General features: G+C 40.6%; 1 protein-coding gene across 3 annotated transcripts in view; it reads right to left on the reverse strand.

Moving 5' to 3' along the window:
- Positions 1-20,081, reverse strand: part of APAF1 (apoptotic peptidase activating factor 1) — a 58,145-nt gene that overhangs the window by 30,859 nt on the left and 7,205 nt on the right. For all 3 annotated transcript variants that reach the window (XM_066633413.1, XM_066633412.1, XM_066633411.1), the window contains 11 exons: positions 19,323-19,520; positions 14,967-15,150; positions 14,205-14,317; positions 11,085-11,216; positions 10,441-10,679; positions 9,951-10,118; positions 7,969-8,097; positions 7,227-7,340; positions 3,489-3,673; positions 1,682-1,808; positions 426-551 (listed from right to left, as the gene is read on the reverse strand). In XM_066633413.1, coding sequence (XP_066489510.1) covers positions 426-551; positions 1,682-1,808; positions 3,489-3,673; positions 7,227-7,340; positions 7,969-8,097; positions 9,951-10,118; positions 10,441-10,679; positions 11,085-11,216; positions 14,205-14,317; positions 14,967-15,150; positions 19,323-19,520 — 1,715 coding nt within the window. The remainder of the gene's footprint in view (positions 1-425; positions 552-1,681; positions 1,809-3,488; positions 3,674-7,226; positions 7,341-7,968; positions 8,098-9,950; positions 10,119-10,440; positions 10,680-11,084; positions 11,217-14,204; positions 14,318-14,966; positions 15,151-19,322; positions 19,521-20,081) is intronic.

A 20,081-nucleotide genomic window follows, 5' to 3' on the forward strand; every position in this document is an offset into this window, starting at 1 on the left:
GGGCACACCTGTACGATAAAAGTCTCCAAGGATTGGAGACATTGATCTCGTTGAAACATTTGAAAAAGAGTTACTGTGACAAAAGCTGTATTTTTACAGTAATTTTTTAAAGAGTTCCGTGAGCAAAGCACAAATATGGGAAGTGAAATAGTAGGAACAAATAAGAAAAAAGTTAGAATCATACTCATATTAAACATAAAAAGAGACAGAGTATCTCATTGCCCTTCTAGAATGTTACACCAGCTTAAAAGAACCTTGCAATTTCATAGGCGGTTTCAGAATTTTGTATGTATTGCAAATGAGATAAAAATACTTACGTACATTGATCTTTACAGAAGCACTGCAAGAATATTAGTTTCTCAATAGCTATGGTTAGAAACAAAACTAATTGTAGAGAGGAAACTGGCTTGCCTTAAGATGCTTACTTTTACTTTTTTATCAGCTGAACAAGTGGCAACAAATCTGTCATCTGCTGAAAAAGCACAGCACAGCACTTCATCATCATGCGCTTTTACTTCCAGGAGCTTTTCTCCACTTTCAGATTTAAATACCTACATAACAAAATATTATACAAAAACTTTGAACTATTTTCAAAATATTTTAAGACAGACATGTTATTCTCCTTCTGTGTTGTTCATGTGTGTTGTTTTCATTGTGTTTCCAATATAAATTATCTTTCCTTTATTCAAAAGGAAACATTGGGAGAAGGAAGACACAGGATCATCTTTCCAACTAAGCTCAGTGATATTATATGAAAACTGGCATCCCTGTAAAAGACTTCCTCATTTTTAAAAACACTCTTAACTGAAAAAGAATAAGGGTGATTTTACACGAAAGAAAATAGATACATGAAAGAAAGGGGCTGGGGCACCTTCCTTATGAGGAAAGGCTACGGCGTTTGGGCCTCTTCAGCCTAGAAAAGAGACACCTGAGGGGGGACATGATTGAGACATACAAAATTATGCAGGGGATGGACAGAGTGGATAGGGAGATGCTCTTTACACTCTCACATAACACCAGAAGCAGGGGACATCCACTAAAATTGAGTGTTGGGAGAGTTAGAACAAACAAAAGAAAATATTTCTTTACTCAGCGTGTGGTCGGTCTGTGGAACTCCTTGCCACAGGATGTGGTGATGGAGTCTAGCCTGGACGCCTTTAAAAGGGGATTGGACGAGTTTCTGGAGGAAAAATCCATTACAGGGTACAAGCCATGATGTGTATGCGCAACCTCCTGATTTTAGAAATGGGTTATGTCAGAATGCCAGATGCAAGGGAGGCCACCAGGATGAGGTCTCCTGTTATCTGGTGTGCTCCCTGGGGCATTTGGTGGGCCGCTGTGAGATACAGGAAGCTGGACTAGATGGGCCTATGGCCTGATCCAGTGGGGCTGTTCTTATGTTAGATCGCAGGGTCCCAGTTTCACTGCTGATTACTGAGGCTTGTGCAAAAGAAACATTGACCAATCCCCCAATGGTTAGGGAACTGGGGGAGTCCCATAGGATCACACACTCTTCCCCATCCTTTTCCTTTTACTTAAACAACCAGCAAGTAGCACTTTAAATGCTAAGAAAAGGTATTGCAACATAATTTTTTGTGAGACTCTATATGTTTAGAAATCTCTGGTTTAGTATACAACTGCCAATATTTGTTTCTTTTGGGATGTCATAACAGATTCTTACCTGGAGAGTTTTATCAGCTCCACATGAAGCTATTCTTTGTCTGTCATGGGAAAAACTAGCATGGTAAACAGCAACTGTATGTGGACGCACAACCAAACGATATGTATTCTTCATGGATTTTTTATTTCTGCATTATAGAAAAATGAAAGGACAAAAGGTTTACTTTCTTCTACCAGATAACATCTAGACAAGTTTTTTCTTCTGAGCAAGTCTACTGTACCACATGTTCCTTGCTATTTGGCAAACCGTTTTGATTGTTGTTTTATACATTTCAGTGGCAAACTGCAATAACCTTTAGACAGCCACAGATCAAAAGTAAATCAGCCCTTGGAGAACAGTCACTAAGCGATAATGACATTTTTGTGAGCCCATTTCATTGGGTTCACGCTTCATTTAAAGCAGTGGTTCTCAATCTTTTAGCACTGGGACGCAATATTTAGAATGAGAATCTGTCAGGTCTCACCGGAAGTGATGTCATGATGAAGTGACTTCATCAAGCAGGAAAACTTTTAACAATCCTAGGCTGCAATCCTACCCACACTTACCCAGGAGTAAGTCCCATTGACTTATTGTTAAAAGCACATACATAGTAGCTTGTTACAAGCACAGGTCTGTCACATTTCCCCAAATGCAGTAACATCCCATGGTAGCATCAAATCTAATATATAATGAATGGGGACTCACCTGAAATTGGCTCACGACCCACCTAGTAGGTCCCAACCCTCAGTTTGAGACACACTGATTTAAAGGATATTTTCAAGGAACCTACCAAGTGTCCTAACTTGTATGCTGCTTTTATTAATATTTTATACAGTTGCTTTGTTGTATTTATGATTGTGTTTTGCTTTTTATTATTTTACTGTGTCAACACCGCATAACAAGAAAAGGGGCTTTTCGCAGGAAAAAGGGTGAGAGACAAAGTGGGAGGGAAGACAGGGGTTGGACCTGTGGAGGGAGGGATCTTTTCTGCTGGCTACTGTTGGTTTGTGATTGGCAAGGGTTACAGGGCCATAGCCCACTCCCTGCCACCAGGAGTTCCAATTTGTTCCCAGGCACTTGCAGCTCTTAAGGGCAGCGCTAGACTTGACCAGAACTTGGAGATGCAAAAAATTCCTTACACAGAGCTCCGGCAAGCAGCCTGAATGGACAAGACAGGTAATGGCTAAGGTGCAGAGGCTCCACAAAAAAAATATTTAAAGCCCTGGAAAGACTGTGAAATAAAGATACTGAAATACTGAAAAAATATTTAAAGCCCTGGAAAGACTGTGAAATAAAGATATTAAAATAAATCCCCCCACCAGAGCAGCAACCTAGAGTGGTTAGACTTCATCCTTTTGTGAGGGGGTGCTCTCTACCAGGATATGGGCATTATTCAGGGCCCAAAAGCCCACCAACCAACCTATCAATCCCTGAGTCTTTTAGGAGGAGCATTCACTGTTGCTGCCCATCACTGCCCAATTCATTGGGCTCTGATAAGCCTACTGGGCGATAGTGGGCAGCAACCAGGCACTACTTCAGCAAAGTCACTGAGCTAGATCTACCGCCCAGTTAACTTTCCCAATCATGCGTGGTTGTGTGCTCACTTACTACTGAGGAAGTGGGGACTTTGACCAAAGGCTAACTGGTGTGAACTCTTAAACAGATTATAAAACCCTGCCCTAATTTAAAAAAAACTTTACATTCATACACTATGCACACATGTAAAGCTATTCACAGGGGGAGGTCAAAACAAAAGATTTTTTTTTTTAGTTTCCTTGGATGAAAATGTTCTACGTGAAACTATGGAAGAAAATTTGCATCTACTTACATCCATTCCACATAAAAGGAGTTTTTAGCAAGCTTTTGCTGAGCCTGTAGTTTTGCTTGTCGATATACTTCCGAATTTTCTGGCTGACACAGTCCTAGCTGAACAATGTCTGGGAATGGCTGTCGTCCAAGGAGGTGTCCATTTAAAGATAAAAATTCCTGGAAGTTTTCACGTAGAGTAGTGTCCTGAAAACATGATATATCTTATTACAACACACATGAAATGGACAAAAGTACAGATTGAGACTTATTATTCACACGGGTTCTGTTCCAAGCACTCACATGGATGGCAAAAAACGCACTACAGCAAATCAATTTAAAAAACAGTCTCCTTCCTTTGGTGATTTAAAAACAGCCTTGCTGACCTTTTGAAATGCACACAGAGTCAATCAGTCTCTCTCCAGGCACTTAGGCTTCACTAGGAGGCTGCAATCCCTCCCTTCACCAGGAGCCCCAGCAAAGGGGGAAAGAATGGAGAAGGTGATAATCGCTGCCATTTAGCCTTCTTTCAGGTGCTCAGGGGAAAGGGAGGAATGAAACCTGCAGAGAGAATGACTGATGAATTGTCAGCCAGTTGCCCTCTCTGGCAACATTAAAGGACTGTTTTCCTTTAATTTAAAGGGACCTTCTCATCAACTTTGAGATAGAACATAAGAACAGCCCCACTGGATCAGGCCATAGGCCCATCTAGTCCAGCTTCCTGTATCTCACAGCGGCCCACCAAATGCCCCAGGGAGCACACCAGATAACAAGAGACCTCATCCTGGTGCCCTCCCCTACATCTGGCATTCTGACTTAACCCATTTCTAAAATCAGGAGGTTGCGCATACACATCATGGCTTGTAGCCCATAATGGATTTTTCCTCCAGAAACTCGTCCAATCCCCTTTTAAAGGCGTCTAGGCTAGACGCCAGCACCACATCCTGTGGCAAGGAGTTCCACAGACCGACCAAACGCTGAGTAAAGAAATATTTTCTTTTGTTTGTTCTAACTCTCCCAACACTCAATTTTAGTGGATGTCCCCTGGTTCTGGTATTATGTGAGAGTGTAAAGAGCATCTCCCTATCCACTCTGTCCATTCCCTGCATAATTTTGTATGTCTCAATCATGTCCCCCCTCAAGCGTCTCTTTTCTAGGCTGAAGAGGCCCAAATGCCGTAGCCTTTCCTCATAAGGAAGGTGCCCCAGCCCCGTAATCATCTTAGTCGCTCTCTTTTGCACCTTTTCCATTTCCACTATGCCTTTTTTGAGATGCGACGACCAGAACTGGACACAGTACTCCAGGTGTGGCCTTACCATTGATTTGTACAACGGCATTATAATACTAGCCGTTTTGTTCTCAATACCCTTCCTAATGATCCCAAGCATAGAATTGGCCTTCTTCACTGCCGCCGCACATTGGGTCGACACTTTCATCGACCTGTCCACCACCACCCCAAGATCTCTCTCCTGATCTGTCACAGACAGCTCAGAACCCATCAGCCTATATCTAAAGTTTTGATTTTTTGCCCCAATGTGCATGACTTTACACTTACTGACATTGAAGCGCATCTGCCATTTTGCTGCCCATTCTGCCAGTCTGGAGAGATCCTTCTGGAGCTCCTCACAATCACTTCTGGTCTTTACCACACGGAAAAGTTTGGTGTCGTCTGCAAACTTAGCCACTTCACTGCTCAACCCTGTCTCTAGGTCATTTATGAAGAGGTTGAAAAGCACCGGTCCCAGGACAGATCCTTGGGGCACACCACTTTTCACCTCTCTCCATTGTGAAAATTGCCCATTGACACCTACTCTCTGCTTCCTGGCCTCCAACCAGTTCTCAATCCACGAGAGGACCTGTCCTCTAATTCCCTGATGGTGGAGTTTTTTCAGTAGCCTTTGGTGAGGGACCGTGTCAAACGCCTTCTGAAAGTCCAGATATATAATGTCCACGGGTTCTCCCGCATCCACATGCCTGTTGACCTTTTCAAAGAATTCTATAAGGTTCGTGAGGCAAGACTTACCCTTACAGAAGCCATGCTGACTCTCCCTCAGCAAGGCCTGTTCGTCTATGTGTTTTGAGATCCTATCTTTGATGAGGCATTCCACCATCTTACCCGGTATGGATGTTAGGCTGACCGGCCTATAGTTTCCCGGGTCCCCCCTCTTTCCCTTTTTAAAAATAGGCGTGACATTTGCTATCCTCCAATCTTCTGGCACCGTGGCCGTTTTGAGGGACAAGTTGCATACCTTAGTCAAGAGATCTGCAAAATCTGTGGATACTTAGGTTATACCTGTAATCACTTGTATGACTGTCTCTATGCAACAGTAAAAAGCAGTTTTTTTAACTGTGATTTTAAAGGGGTATATTTTTCCCCCTTCTCCAGCAATCAGCACATTCCTTCTCATTTGCAGGGGTCATTCGTGTAGAGTCAAATCCGTGTATAAAAAATCAGTGTATAACAAGGCTGGACCTGTATTATGCTTGTCAAGTATTTTTCTTCTTTAAAAGGTAGATATATGTATCTTGCCTTTGAAAAAGACAGCTCCTTTTGACTGTTACATTTTTATGACCATCACTAACTCTTGCATCTCCCCCTCTGTTGAAACTTAAACTGCTCCCTCCTTGGAGCAGGGACTTGAGTTTTTCACTTATAAAATTCTGTACAGCACCTATATATGGTGATGGTGTTGTATAAATAATGAGCTGGTGCTCTTCTGAAGCATAAGCTTTTACTCATGGAAGGACTGTTTTACACCTCAGTCCAGAAAACTATGTGAGAAAAGTGAAAATCCCAAAACATTCTTCTACTTGCACAAGCAAAAGCATGAGAACTGTTTTAGCACAAACCTATCTTAATACTTCAGGAACTCTTGTGTACACTTTTGTATAGCATTTGTAGAATAACACCAGTGGCCATTTTCTTCCTGCTCTCAGACTTTTGGATCCCACCTGTTAATGATCTATATAACAAGATCAACTTTAAATATAAGTTTTAGTACATGAAAGAGTTTCATGTTCAGAAACCAAGAACTATATCATACTGCTTCAAACACAGAAAACCAGATAATGGCATCGGGTTGGATCCTAAGTCATGACCAAGTCCCATTAAAATTAACAGCACTATTAGTCACAACTAACATCTCATTGATTTGAATGATGCCAAGTCATGCTTACATTTTTTGAATAAAACCCAAGGTTGCTACTGAGAGAAGCCTAGCAGAGGGGGCCAATTAGTGTAGTGAATAGGAAAACATTAGTTAGGTTGGTAGGACATTCCTAAAACCATTAGTCCTTATAATCAGGATCTCTGCTTTCTTTTGTTTTCTGACCTGTAGAAGTTCTACCTCTGAACGATGAAGGTCTTCAAAATAAATCTACACAAAATGCTCTATGCAAGGCAACTTCGTAAGTATCAAGTCCGGAGAATTTTCAATGTAATTGAATTCATTGTCAGAATGCCAGATGCAAGGGAGATGCCAGATGCAAGGGAGGGCACCAGAATTAGGTCTCTTGTTATCTGATATGCTCCCTGGGGCATTTGGTGAGCTGCTGTGAGATACAGGAAGCTGGACTAGATGGGCCTATGGCCTGATCCAGTGGGGCTGTTCTTATGTTCTTGATGCTGAGCCAATATTATCTGTAAATAGACACCGCACCCATTTTCTCCCCCTGCCATGCCCACCTTTTTTGTAAAGTTACCTTTGACAAGTTTGAATTGAACTCATGTTAAGTATCGTTGGTTGTTTATGTACCATACCTTCTGATCCAATATTTGACTGTATTCAACGTATTCATGAATCAGGTGAGCAGGCCCTAGAAATTCTGTTTTGGTTCTAATCCAGTCTAGGGAGAACATGAGTGCACAGAGCTCCTGAAAGAAAGGAAAACATGTACAAAAAGAGATACCGTTTGCAAGTTATGCCTGGATTTATTTTTAATCTATTATTTAGTTTAGTGTTTTCAGTAGAAAGAATACAAAATTGTTTTTCTATCATTTTCTCATTTGTTTGCAACATGCAAATAGCTTTCACAACATTAACAGAACCATGTGCTACTTACTGTACATTATGTATTTACACTATTAGTATACAGTTTCACTTCAATGTGATTTATTCCCAAGCAAGTGTACAAATGTTTGCAGCCATAAAGGCTCCTAATTTATCTTAGTCCATTATCTCAATCTCCACACAACAGAGACAAGTTGCTACTATTCAATTTACCATATACTCATGACATTTCTAAGGTCTGTAAATACCTGGCTGTTGCGTCTGCATTGGATTACAGCAGAAAGCATTTTACTTGAAAATATAAATGGAACGCACCCACAGAAACGATTCAGTTATAGAATTTTAAAAAAACACACCTTTCTCTATTAAGTTAAGCTCTTTATAGAATTTCAGGAGGAACTGTACCAAAAGTCACTTTTCCCTTACATACAGGAGAGGCAATAAGAAAGGTGGACAATGATTACAATTACATCTTACATTGATTAAACTTACATCGTGCATACTAGCACTTGCCATATGATAGGCCAGAAAATTATACCAGTACATGCTGTCTTCTTGGGATGTAGGCACATAATGTTTATAATGTTTCTTGTACTGATGAACTACCTTTTTATGTAGATCCTACAAAAGTAAATAAAATGTTTAACAGCACAGTATAATACTTAATCTTGGACTAAAATATTCATTTTCTTTGTTTAGATATGTTATTATACTAAAAACTAACCAAGACATTCAATTACCACATGACTAAATTTCAAGATACGTAGCAATATTAATTTCTTGTAATATGTGCACAGCTATAAAAGCTTAATAATTGCAATCCTATACATGTTTACCTGGAAGTCAGTCCTGTATTCAGTGGCGCTTACTCCCAGGACTGTGTGCCAGCACTGCAGCCCAACACCCATTCAAATTAACTGAGATATATAGAGATAAATATGAGCAGCATACTGAAGGACACAATCCTACAAAACTATAGAAACTGCGGTAGTGATGGTTAGAAAATGTACACAAACAGGGAAGTTTTAAAACTCTTACTGTAGCCAATTACCCAGCAATACAAGAAAGCCAGTCCCATCCAACTCCCATGCATCCAACTGTTTAGGATTGCAGTCAAAGGCTATGGTCTACTAAGGCTTATTATTTAACCTAGCTTCCCAATCAACTTCAGTGTTGGAAGCAGCCAATGCAGAGAGAGAATGAGTTCACGCAACGATCTCAGCATGAAAATCAATAGCGAATCCCTTACGCGAGTATGATTCCCTTTGCACCTAAGGCTGCAGTTTTCAAACTCTCAGGGAGTTTGAGGACTGCAGTAAGTCTTTGCAGGGGAGGGGAGGGAGGCAGCGGAGGCAGGGGGAAGGCAACGACATGATCCCCAGGATCCTGTTGCTAAGGGGGGCTGCGTGGACTGGGATGTACTCACCAGTCCCTGCAGCAGCCTGACGGAAGTGCAGGGAGCCCTGCGCAAGTGTCTGGAGGAGCCCCAAGCCTTATAAAAGTGAAAGCGATTGCGCTCCACTTCCGCAAAACCAGAACTTCCGGTTTTGCGGAAGTGGAGTGTGATTGCTCCACTTTTGCTTGTTGAACGTCGGGGAGCCCTGCAGACGCTTATACAGGGCTCCCAGCACCGGACAGGCTGCTGCAGGGACTGGTGAGTACATTCAAGTCTTTGCAGCCCCCCTTAGCTAAGCAATCCTGGGGATCACATCGTTGCCTTCCCCCTGCCCTCGACCCTTAAGGGGGCAGAGGCCAGGGCTGTCAGGCTGGGGCATCATGCTGCCCCAGTTTGAATAGCTCTGACCTTGTTCTGCTGCAGTTTCTTCCTCACTCCTTCCCGTCTTCCTCTGCACTAATGTACTGGTGCTGGGGGACAACCATTCAGGGACCTCTAGAGAAACACGGCCCAGTTACTCTGAACAGTGTGTCACTTTTAGCTACAGCTGTAAAGGACCTTACACTGCTGGAACTAGCATTCCAGCAGCATAAGACCCTTTCAGGATCGGCCTGTTAGTGATTACAGAGACCCACTGTCACATGAATTGAGCATTTTATAGAGTGCAATATCAAAGTAATTTTTCAGTTAAATTTCATATTTAACCAATAGGTATAGCTGAGGATCTATTCATACTAATAAATGGCATTACAAACAAGGATTTTGCATAGTACCCCAGAGCCAAACTAGCCATATGCATAATTATTAAACATGGCTGAATAAAGGGTTATTTTTGCTTATAAATAGCGGGGGGGGGGGGAGGGATAACTGGGACCAAAACAACTGCAAGGACAAAGCCCCCATCTCCATACTACAGTTTCACAATGTTCTGCAGTCTCCTTTGCTATAGAGCAAAAACAAATCCCCCCTAGCCAGTTCGACTGCACATGTAGTGCATATATTGTTTGACCTGCTTTGCCAAATTGTATCTAGTATCTACCTTCCCAGGTAAGTCGCCATTACAAATTGAAAAGAATACCTGCAGTTGATGGTCATTTTGCTCTATAAGAAAATCAAGTTGAAGATCATGCAAATAATAACAGAATGACTTCCCATTCCGATCGCAGAATAAGAGAGATTTGTTAACAAATTCTTGCAATATGTCTTCAGCTTCTTCAATTTCCATATCCCAAAGAATACAGAACACCTATGGGGACAAAGAAGAAGTAAAGTAACAAATAATGGCAACGGTAATCTAATTCACAAATAAAACATTTGCATTTCTTAAATTTACGAACCTGAGTATAAGTCACAATTGCCATGGCAGCAAAACACATGAGAAAGACATGTGGTCAAGGACAGGTCAATCATAAAGAACTCCCAAGTAAACTATCAAAAGGGCTCTCCATACCTTAGAAGTGAACATTGCTTCCAGTCCAGATTTCTGCCAAATATCATGATCTCTGTTTGCCTCACAATTTCCATGATCATCACCTAAATATCAGTATTGCTTTAAAAATTTTTTTTACCTTTGAAGGCACTTTAACATCCTTCTGAAGAACAGAAAGATCTTTGTAATAGTCTTTAATATTTTTTGGCAACATTTCAACACTAATGGACATAGCTTCATCAAGTGCTTTATAATCATAAGACGATGATTTCTTTATTCTTTTAAATTGTTTATTTTGAAGTTGTGTAAGGTAGTACTCCCACCGATTAGGAAAGTCTCTTAATAAAGCTCCTATCAAAGACACCACAAGAGGAGAACCTGAAATACAAGAAATGAAAATTTAAAAAATATGAACAAAAAGGTAGCCAGTTGTTTATTATAGTTAGCATAAGAGATGGGATAACAAACAGTCTGTTCGTCATGTTCCTGTATTATTGTATTACACATGCTCTAGCTCGGGGGAACAGGAGTATGCTTATTAGGATGGATACATACACGAGCAGTATAATTGCTTAACATAATCCTGCCTTTAAAAATTATATACACATGCTCAGTACTTTAGTGTTTCTGCACACTGAAAGCTCCTTGGGTGCACTTACTGGGAGAAAGGCAGGGTAAAAATTCAGTAACTAAATAAATATCTGATTGATAGTTCCAGAATAGCATTTATTCAGATTCCAATTTTTTTTATAAGGAAGGCAAAATAAACATGAAAATTCTTACCTTTGCATTCTCTTACAATATCATCAGCTTTTTCTGGCAGCTCTGATATTTTCATATTAACGAACAGCGATAATATTTCAAGTGCTTTCTCATGTGTTAGCCCACTTTCCACAGGAACTTCATATTTATTGCCTAGTATAAAGTTAAAATTAAAAGTCAAATCTCTCTCTCTCTCACACACACACCTACCTTTTGAATCCATGTAGTACTTAAGAATTTCATGATGTAAGATGTCTAATTACAAAATTTTAATTAAGCTTGGTTGTCAAATGGTGTAAGGCTTCTCCCAAATCTCTTTAAAGTAGTTTCAAGATTTACATTCAAATAGCCAATACTCATATTTAAAACATATGCTATTCACTTCACGTTAAAAGATAAAGCGAGCCTGATCCACAGACCACTGTAAGCTTCAATGTGCACAGATTGCCAAAGGAAATGAAAAATCTATCCACCTGTTGAAGTAATGAATTGGAAAGGTTTTGCAAGTGGGAAGCATGATGTGCTCATAAGAGTTCCTATACTCACGTCACTAATGCAATGCTATTTTTTAAAAACACAACAGTTTAAGCAACATGGGTATAAGCCCTCCTACACTTGCATAACTTGAGCTATGCCACTACCTTTGACCCAATGCTGGTCTCCTGTTATACACAATGGGAAACATTTGTTAAGGGAACTATAGAGAAAAAATACTTTGCACAAATATTTGGCTGCCCTCAAATCATACAGTACTCTGTTAATACTTGCCTTTTCAGAATTTGGATTACAGGTACTCTGCCCCAGGAGACTCAACACATAAACTTCCAACTGGAACTTCTACTCTATCAGCCAATCCAAGCTGGGGGAGGGGGAGAATCTCATGGGCCAAAATCTCTTATGTGTTGTCCTCAAACTACGGTATAGCCAAGTAAGTCTTAGTATAAATGTATTGGTTAGTCATTCCTTCTTCCTACAATAGCCAACAGCAGTGAGTATGATTTCTTTGGATGAATGTCCAGTATGCCAACCAAGGCTATTGCTCGCCAAACAATCATGAGTTCTCCTTGTTTCAGGAATGAAATCTGGCCGCATAGAACAGAATAGTACTCAGTGAGCCACTGCAACTCCCTACAGGGGGAAAAGGTAATTCCCCAGGCACTGATTTAGAGGCTTCAAGGTGCCTCTAAGGGAAGGTGCCGCTCCAACAGCATACCTTTTGCAAGCACTTCATTGTCGATGCAATTCGTTTTGTCCTTATTTGCATTTAACTACAGGTCTAATTGGGAATTCAAACTACAAAGTATCAGACCCCTGACCATTACGATGACTGAGGGTACAATCCTAACCAACTTTCCAGCACTAACATAGCTGTGCCAATGTGGCATGTGCTGCATCCTGCAGTGGAAAGGCTGTCAAGAAGGCCTCCTCAAGATAAGGGTATATTTGTTTACCTTACCTTGGGTCTGCATTGCAGCTAGATCAGTGATGGAAAGTCGGTTAGGATTGCACCCTTAGTCTCAAATATAGGTACCTCATGTTTTTACACATGTTCAGTTTACACATTTTTGGAAGAACGTGCTTGTTTAATTAATACCCAAACCTAATTTACATACTCAAATTTTTGAAATAGCATGGTCAAACACTACATCTCTCATCCAAGAAATAGATCCGGATGTGAGTAGTATGCTTATTATCTCATCAAAACATCTGAGGTCTGATCTAAAGGGTAGAGCTGCCGTTATGCCTGAAGATATCATCTGAAGATTGCCTGTTCAAGAATACCGGAAGACCCAGGAGCAGCAAGACCTTGACAAGCTGAGCAGAGCTCTTTTGGGTGAGAGCCAAAAGAAGCAGGCTCTAGAACTCTTTGTCTGTGTGGGAGGAGACAGCAGCCAGGATGTGACCAGACTCTGAGAAGATCCACCTGGAATGCAGTCAGTTCTTGAAAGATAGAACTTTTCTGTTCATTGTAAAAACTCCTTCGGGGGTTAAGAGAAAGCCTGCCGATGAAAATTGCCTTGAATAAAGCCAAAGTAGCAATCCAATGGCCAGAAAGGCGGTATATAAATACCACTTTCCCACAAAAATAAAAATATTTTTGCCATAAGAATGCTATTTTTTAATCTGGTTTTAGATATCTCACTTTCACTAGATATCTCACTTTGAAGCCTCTAGTCATGCAATAGATGTGGATACAGTTTTTTTCCATTCATACACAAATGACTCGCTGCAGCCCATGCCTTTTTTGTGGGAAAGTCTACACAGAGATCACAAATAGGAGCATGATTACTAGAGTAAAGGAACACAAATGCCACTGCCACTTGGAACAAAGCAAAATATCAGCACTGGCAGAGCCCGCTGTGAGAATTGGTCACTACATAAATTTTAATCAGACTTGGGTTCGTTCTACAGCTCAACAATACCATACTAGAATTATGGAATGGCCACTGAAATTCAAAAATATAAAAACAATACAAACAAAAAAAGAAAAGATTCTCAGTATAAGTAATGCCTGGCTTTCAGTACTCAAACATACTAGAATAAAAATCCTTGAGAAGAAACCCATATAGAAATTGTGGTAATGATGGACAGGCAAAGAGTATTAGAATGCCTTTAAAAATTCAATAAGGAACTGGCAATTAAGCCAGTGGCCAGCTAACAGGTGAGAGCATACAAATTCTTTGAAACTCCTTCCCCCAACGATGCTTTCCACTGCTGAAAGTAAAGCACTGGGACTAGATCCTACAATGTGTTTTAATCTGTGGCTTAAAGACTCAAATGACAATTTAAATTATGTTTTAAAAGTGCTGCTTTTCAAAAGAATAATCCCTGTTTAAAAAAAATCCTATCTGGATCATCATGCATAAATTAAATAGGAAATAATACAATCAGTATGTCCCAGCTTCTTCATCTGTCTTTGCCTGCTCATCCCAACAGATATTTCGAGTTTTGGGTTTTTCCATTTGTTTTTCCTGGGACAGCTCAATTTTTCTGTCTGGAAAAAGCTTGTTGTTGGCTCTTTAAGTGTTAATGGCAGTCATGGCAACACAATACAAAAGATTCCTATTCTCTGTTACATAAGACACTATAAGAAATTCGAGATAAAAAGAGCACAAAAACAAGGAGCAAAACAATCCTTACCCGTCACAGAGTCAGTCACACTTCTGTCCCTACTAGTGATAAGCACTTGAAAATGGCTATCAAATGCTTTTAAAACCCAAGAATCCCAAATGTCATCAAGCACCAAGAGAGACCTATTGGGGAAAAAAAGGGGGGGAAACTTGAAATCAATCTGTATATGTCTCTGGAGAAATTAATAACCACCATTTTTTTTTTCATTTTGAGGACATTTGGGTGGAGGGATCAGGCTCAGCAACTGAGGCCAGATCCTAATCTCCTTCTTGGCCAGCTTTGCATTACAATGGGCTGCATGGATTTGTGCCAGCCATTTCCCTGGCACAGATCTGAATAGCAGGAAAGCGGTGGCTAGAACGCAACATGGGATAAAAAGGAAAACATCCACCTCCAAATCTGTGCTGATATGGCTCAGGCCAGTTGGCCTGGCCTGCTTGTTCCAGTGCAGGTTAGGATTGGGCTGCACATAAAATAGCTTTGGCTTCTTAAACTTCACTTTCTAGTTTTCTAAATAAACTTTAGTTTGAACTACACTTAAAAGAACAATTACCTAACGAAACACCTACAGATCAACAGTGCTAGAAGATTAATCTTTATAGGAATCCATTCAGAAATACATACGTCATAATCTGTATACACAGTAGTTTATGCACTGTAGAATATTTATGGGAAACCCCTATACATGTAGAAGCCTAACAAAGAGACAACAGAATTCTAATCAATAGGATTTAAAAAGACTCAAGTATTTCTATATTACACTGTCAATACCTTGGGTATTTGCGAAACATCAGTGAACGAAGACGATCTTTTGCTTCCTCAATGTTAAGTGGTGGCCTCTGGGAATAAGTGAAGTCCTGGTCTAGTCTCAGACAAAGATTTTGGAGTTTCATTAACAAACCAGCCTTGTCTTGTTTCCCAACAGAAACCCAATGAACTCCTCCTGGGAAGCAATCTAACAAAAAAAGATGTCAAGTTGGAATTCAAACAAAGTGAACAAGCATGCCTAAACAAAAAAATGTTTACTGGGAAGTTGAAGTAATAAAGTTAACCAAAAAATGTTGAAGTTAAGCTGTTCTAAAAACAAAAAGATGCTTATATTCATTCTAGGCCTACACATATAGCAGATTAGCACAAAGCCTGTTTATGACACGCTCATTCAGGCCAATGTGCAAAATACAGGATTGTAAATTTTATGGAGGTAATGGATTCCATTTTTAAGAGATTATAATTGTAGGCTATGTTTTACCATGCTTGTATTAAACTCAGAATTAATTTACCAGGCTATCTTTTAAAGCAACTTTTTAACTGATTTTTTTTTTTTAATTATATAGTTGTTTACATTTTACAGTTTATTTTTAAGTCATATTTTTTTAATCCAGTTTGTTGGGAATTTCTTTTATACAGGATACAAGAAAACTTTAATGGCATATTTAAAATCCAAGCAGTATAAAACAAAGGATTGGATGGAGGGATACATTAATCAGACAGTTCACCTCCAACCATGACCAACCAGGCCTTGCTGCCACCTATCAACTATTTGAGACCATCATAGAAATACGTCTCTTAATTATCATATTTATATATTTGGCCACCACCCTAGAAAGCTCTTCAATTACCCCACTAAGCATGTACACAATTTTATTCTGGTCATTCCAACCTCAGAAAGCAGCCAAGATAGGCAATAAGTAACTTATACGAAGATCCTGATATATAGGGCAATATAATAATAAATGATTATATATATTGGCAACCTTCAGTCTCGAAAGACTATGGTATCGCGCTCTGAAAGGTGGTTCTGGCACAGCGTCTAGTGTGGCTGAAAAGGCCAATCCGGGAGTGACAATCCCTTCCACACCGGGAGCAAATGCAATCTGTCCCTGGTCTATCTCCCTGGCTATGGGCCTTCCTTCTTTGCCTCTTTGCCTCAGACTGTTGGCCAAGTGTCTCTTCAAACTGGGAAAGGCCATGCTGCACAGCCTGCCTCCAAGCAGGCCGCTCAGAGGCCAGGGTTTCCCACTTGTTGAGGTCCATTCCTAAGGCCTTCAGATCCCTCTTGCAGATGTCCTTGTATCGCAGCTGTGGTCTACCTGCAGGGCGCTTTCCTTGCACGAGTTCTCCATAGAAGAGATCCTTTGGGATCCGGCCATCATCCATTCTCACGACATGACCGAGCCAACGCAGGCGTCTCTGTTTCACGTTTTCCAGACTCACAAAGAGAGTCTGGTCCAACAAGAAGCTGACGGAACATACCAAGATCCAGGTCTACAGAGCTTGCGTCCTGAGTTCACTTCTGTACTGCAGCGAGTCATGGACTCTCCGCTCACAACAGGAGAGGAAACTGAACGCTTTCCACATGCGCTGCCTCCAACGCATTCTCGGCATCACCTGGCAGAACAAAGTTCCTAACAAAACAGTCCTGGAACGTGCTGGAATCCTTAGCATATATATAAAATAAATGATAGAGTGTTTTATATTACCCAGCTTGCATGGGCAAACTCTGTCTGCAGCTGGAATACCTCTATATCAGCTCTATAACAGCTGCTCAGATAGAATGACATTACATCTCACTAAGGTAAACACCCTTCGTTCTTGGGGGCATTCCAAGAAGTCAAAATACATAGGCCTCCTTCCAAGTAGAATAAAAAGATGAAAATGTAGTGGAGAGCAGATTTCTGAGGCATTGCTATAAAGGTCCTGCTGCTCGATGTCAAGGAGCCTTTGTTTCAAGGCCCTATAGGCCTGTGCTGAGGGTAATGCGCCTAACAAGTCTGAGGAGAGCCCCATAGAGGTAATTTTTTTACTCGATAGAGTTAAGCCTGGGAAAAGTGGGGAATCAGATAAGAGACCCCGTATCAGACTATCTTGATCAGTCTGGTGAAACACTCTAAAAGTCCTAAGCCATGCCAGGGTTTCCAATCTGTGCTGTCCTGTTTCCAAACAAAGAGTTGCATGGGCTACACAGCATGGTACCCCAGGATCTTACTTAAAAACATCGCCTGCACTCTCTCGATTGTGCAAGTAAGGGCCGATAACCAAAGTGGAATTCCATATAAGAGCTGGGAGATAATTTTCGCATTAAAGACCAGCAGTGCGGCTGGGACGTTACTCCTGGTTAAATGGAAGTGCATGATCGCTTGGGTCGTAACCTTGGCTAAATTCACTGCCATTTTGTGATGTATCGCCCAAGAATGCTTATGGTGGAAATAAATCCCTAAATATTTGAACTCTTTTACCTGTTCAATAACCTTCCGTTCAAAAGACCAATTGAGAAGTTTCCTAGATTTGCCAAATACAACTATCTTAGATTTGTAAATTTAGATGAAACTCATTTTCCTTAAGATAGTCAATACAACAGGTTATCAAACGTCTCAGACCTACCCTCAAAGTTGACAGTAAAATCATGTCGTCAACATATAAGAGAAGCGGTATATGATTGGGACTGTGGGCATTGATCTCTTTAAGATGTTTATTTAGGTAGTTTCTAAATAAGTTAAACAAGATTGGAGCCAGAATGCAACCCTGTTTCACCCCCTTATTAACAGGAATTGGCTCTGAAAGGTCACCTCTGAGGGAGACTCTTACCTGGCAAGTATTATCTGAATATAACTTCCTAATTAGTATGAGGAATCTTCTATCCATTCCCAAATGGGAAAGTTTACTCCACAGAATATCTCTGTCAACAGTATCAAAAGCACCCTTTAAGTCCAAAAAGGCCACAAAGAGATTGCCTGTAGCCCAGGATGACTGTTGATAAGATGAGAGATGACCAGGTCTGATGGGGGATAACCAATGGATCATGCACTTCTTTACAGGATACACCTGCCACGACCTTCCAAAATTGCTTGCTGTTATTTGACCGAATGGCCTGCAATAGTTAATTCCACTGAACTTGAAAAAAACCTGTCCTTTATCTCTAATAGCTATGATTAAGGCTTGCTTCAATGTAAAGTACTGGGCTGGCATCACTGCTTGCTCAGAATCCCTGAATTCCCTATAGAGCTTCCTACAATTAGCTTTTAGAGCAAGACACTCTTTGTCAAGCAGGAATTGACAGTGAGAGAAATGACCTGGCTCATGCTGCTTTGGTGCCTGCCCTAGGGACCGAATTCCTTTTCTCTGCTGAATTTCCAGATGATGCCAGCATAGTGCCACCAAACCACAGCACCTTCCTGCAACATCATGAGCCAACTTGCAACAACAGTGCAAATCCAACAAGTCAATTGCTGAGTGAATGCATGTGCCATCGCATTGAGCTCTAAACACCTTTTGGAGAAATACAGCCATCTATAGTCTATAAAATTGTTATTACATATACCATGAGATAATCTAGTACATAGACTTTCAAACTTAGCTTAGATCATTCTTAGATCATAGTAGAAACTTCATGAAGTGTAACAATACAGGTTGAATCTCATTATTCTCATGGGTTCCATTCCAGAACTCACATGGATGGCAAAAATCGAATTATAGCAAATCAATTTAAAAAACAAAGTACCTTTTTGGTGATTTAAAATCAGCCTTGCTGACCTTTGTGATGTTAATACAGAGTCATTAAGACAACAATCCAACAATGTCTCTCTCCAGGCGCTTAGAAAGGATTAACTTTCTTTCAAGTGTTCAGGGGGAAGGGAGGGCGTCCCTTGGAGAGAGAATGACTGATGGATTTTCAGCTGGCTGCCCTGTCTCTAACTATTGCAAAGGACTGTTTTCCTTTAATTTAAAGGACCCTTCTCATCATGTTGGGATAAAAATCTCTACAACAGTAAGAAAAGCATTTTAAAGGAGAGCATTTTTCCCCTTCTCCAGGGATTAGCACATTCCTTCTCATTTGCAGTGGCCATTTGTGTAGAGTCAAATCCATATATAAAAAATCTGTGTATAACAAGGTTGGACTGTACTATTCTTTCAGCATCATGGGCATTCTGTGGAGACAGAAAGATGGGATCAGCATTTAATTCTAGGGTACCTATAGACTGAATCTGTAGGCCCTACTCTCAAGTACTATATGGGAAAACTATGCTCAGGATAGGTGGAAAAGGAAGAATGAAATGGTATGTCTCCAACAACTCCTTCCACTGCAGGTAGGGAGCTTAGTTTTAGAACAAGAGCTGCAGCAAACAATACCTTTTAGAAGACTGTGGTCACGTAATGCTTCTGCTGTCAAAACAGACTTTCCACAGCCTGCCATTCCATAAACGATAACCCATCCTGGATTGTTTTCTAATCTACACAGTTTCTTTTGAATTCTTTTTGCGAGTTCTGGACGAGTGACAAACACTACCGGTCGCTGTGGAACACCACCTTCACAGAGGACAGTCTTAACTTAAATTCAGAAAGAGAAAATAAAGTTAGTATTAAGATGATATTCAATCAATTATTGGCTCTGAATCAAGAGCCCCAGCGATAACCAGTGACAGGTCTCTCTATAGCACTGCAGATACTCGCCTATAGGTGGAGAAATTTATGCCAATAAACCAAGTGTAAATCATCTGTCTTATCTACAGGTCACTCAGGGGTCAGAGTCATTCAAGCAGGCAGGAGAGCAAGAGGACAATGCAGAGATAATTAAGGACTATTAGTTTCCAGGACAACCTGAATATTAGTCTCTGCAAGCTGCAGCTAAAGTTAACCCTTTCACTCCCTCCTCCTGAAAAAATGTAAGCCAAGTCTCAAGGCTTTAAATCAAGCAAGCCTTGTTCTCTTTAGCAGGATCACACCCTGCACCATTTTGCAAATATTTTGCACCATTTTGTAAATGTTTGGCAGAGGTCTGGTTTTTAAAACACCAGGATGTAATCCTCATTTCCATCTGAAACAACATTTGAGGTTATAATTCAGTGCACCATTACTTAAGAATAACACCCATGGAAAGCAATGGGTCTA

The sequence above is a fragment of the Tiliqua scincoides genome, chromosome 7, assembly GCF_035046505.1.
Source record: "Tiliqua scincoides isolate rTilSci1 chromosome 7, rTilSci1.hap2, whole genome shotgun sequence".
Taxonomy (NCBI): domain Eukaryota; kingdom Metazoa; phylum Chordata; class Lepidosauria; order Squamata; family Scincidae; genus Tiliqua; species Tiliqua scincoides.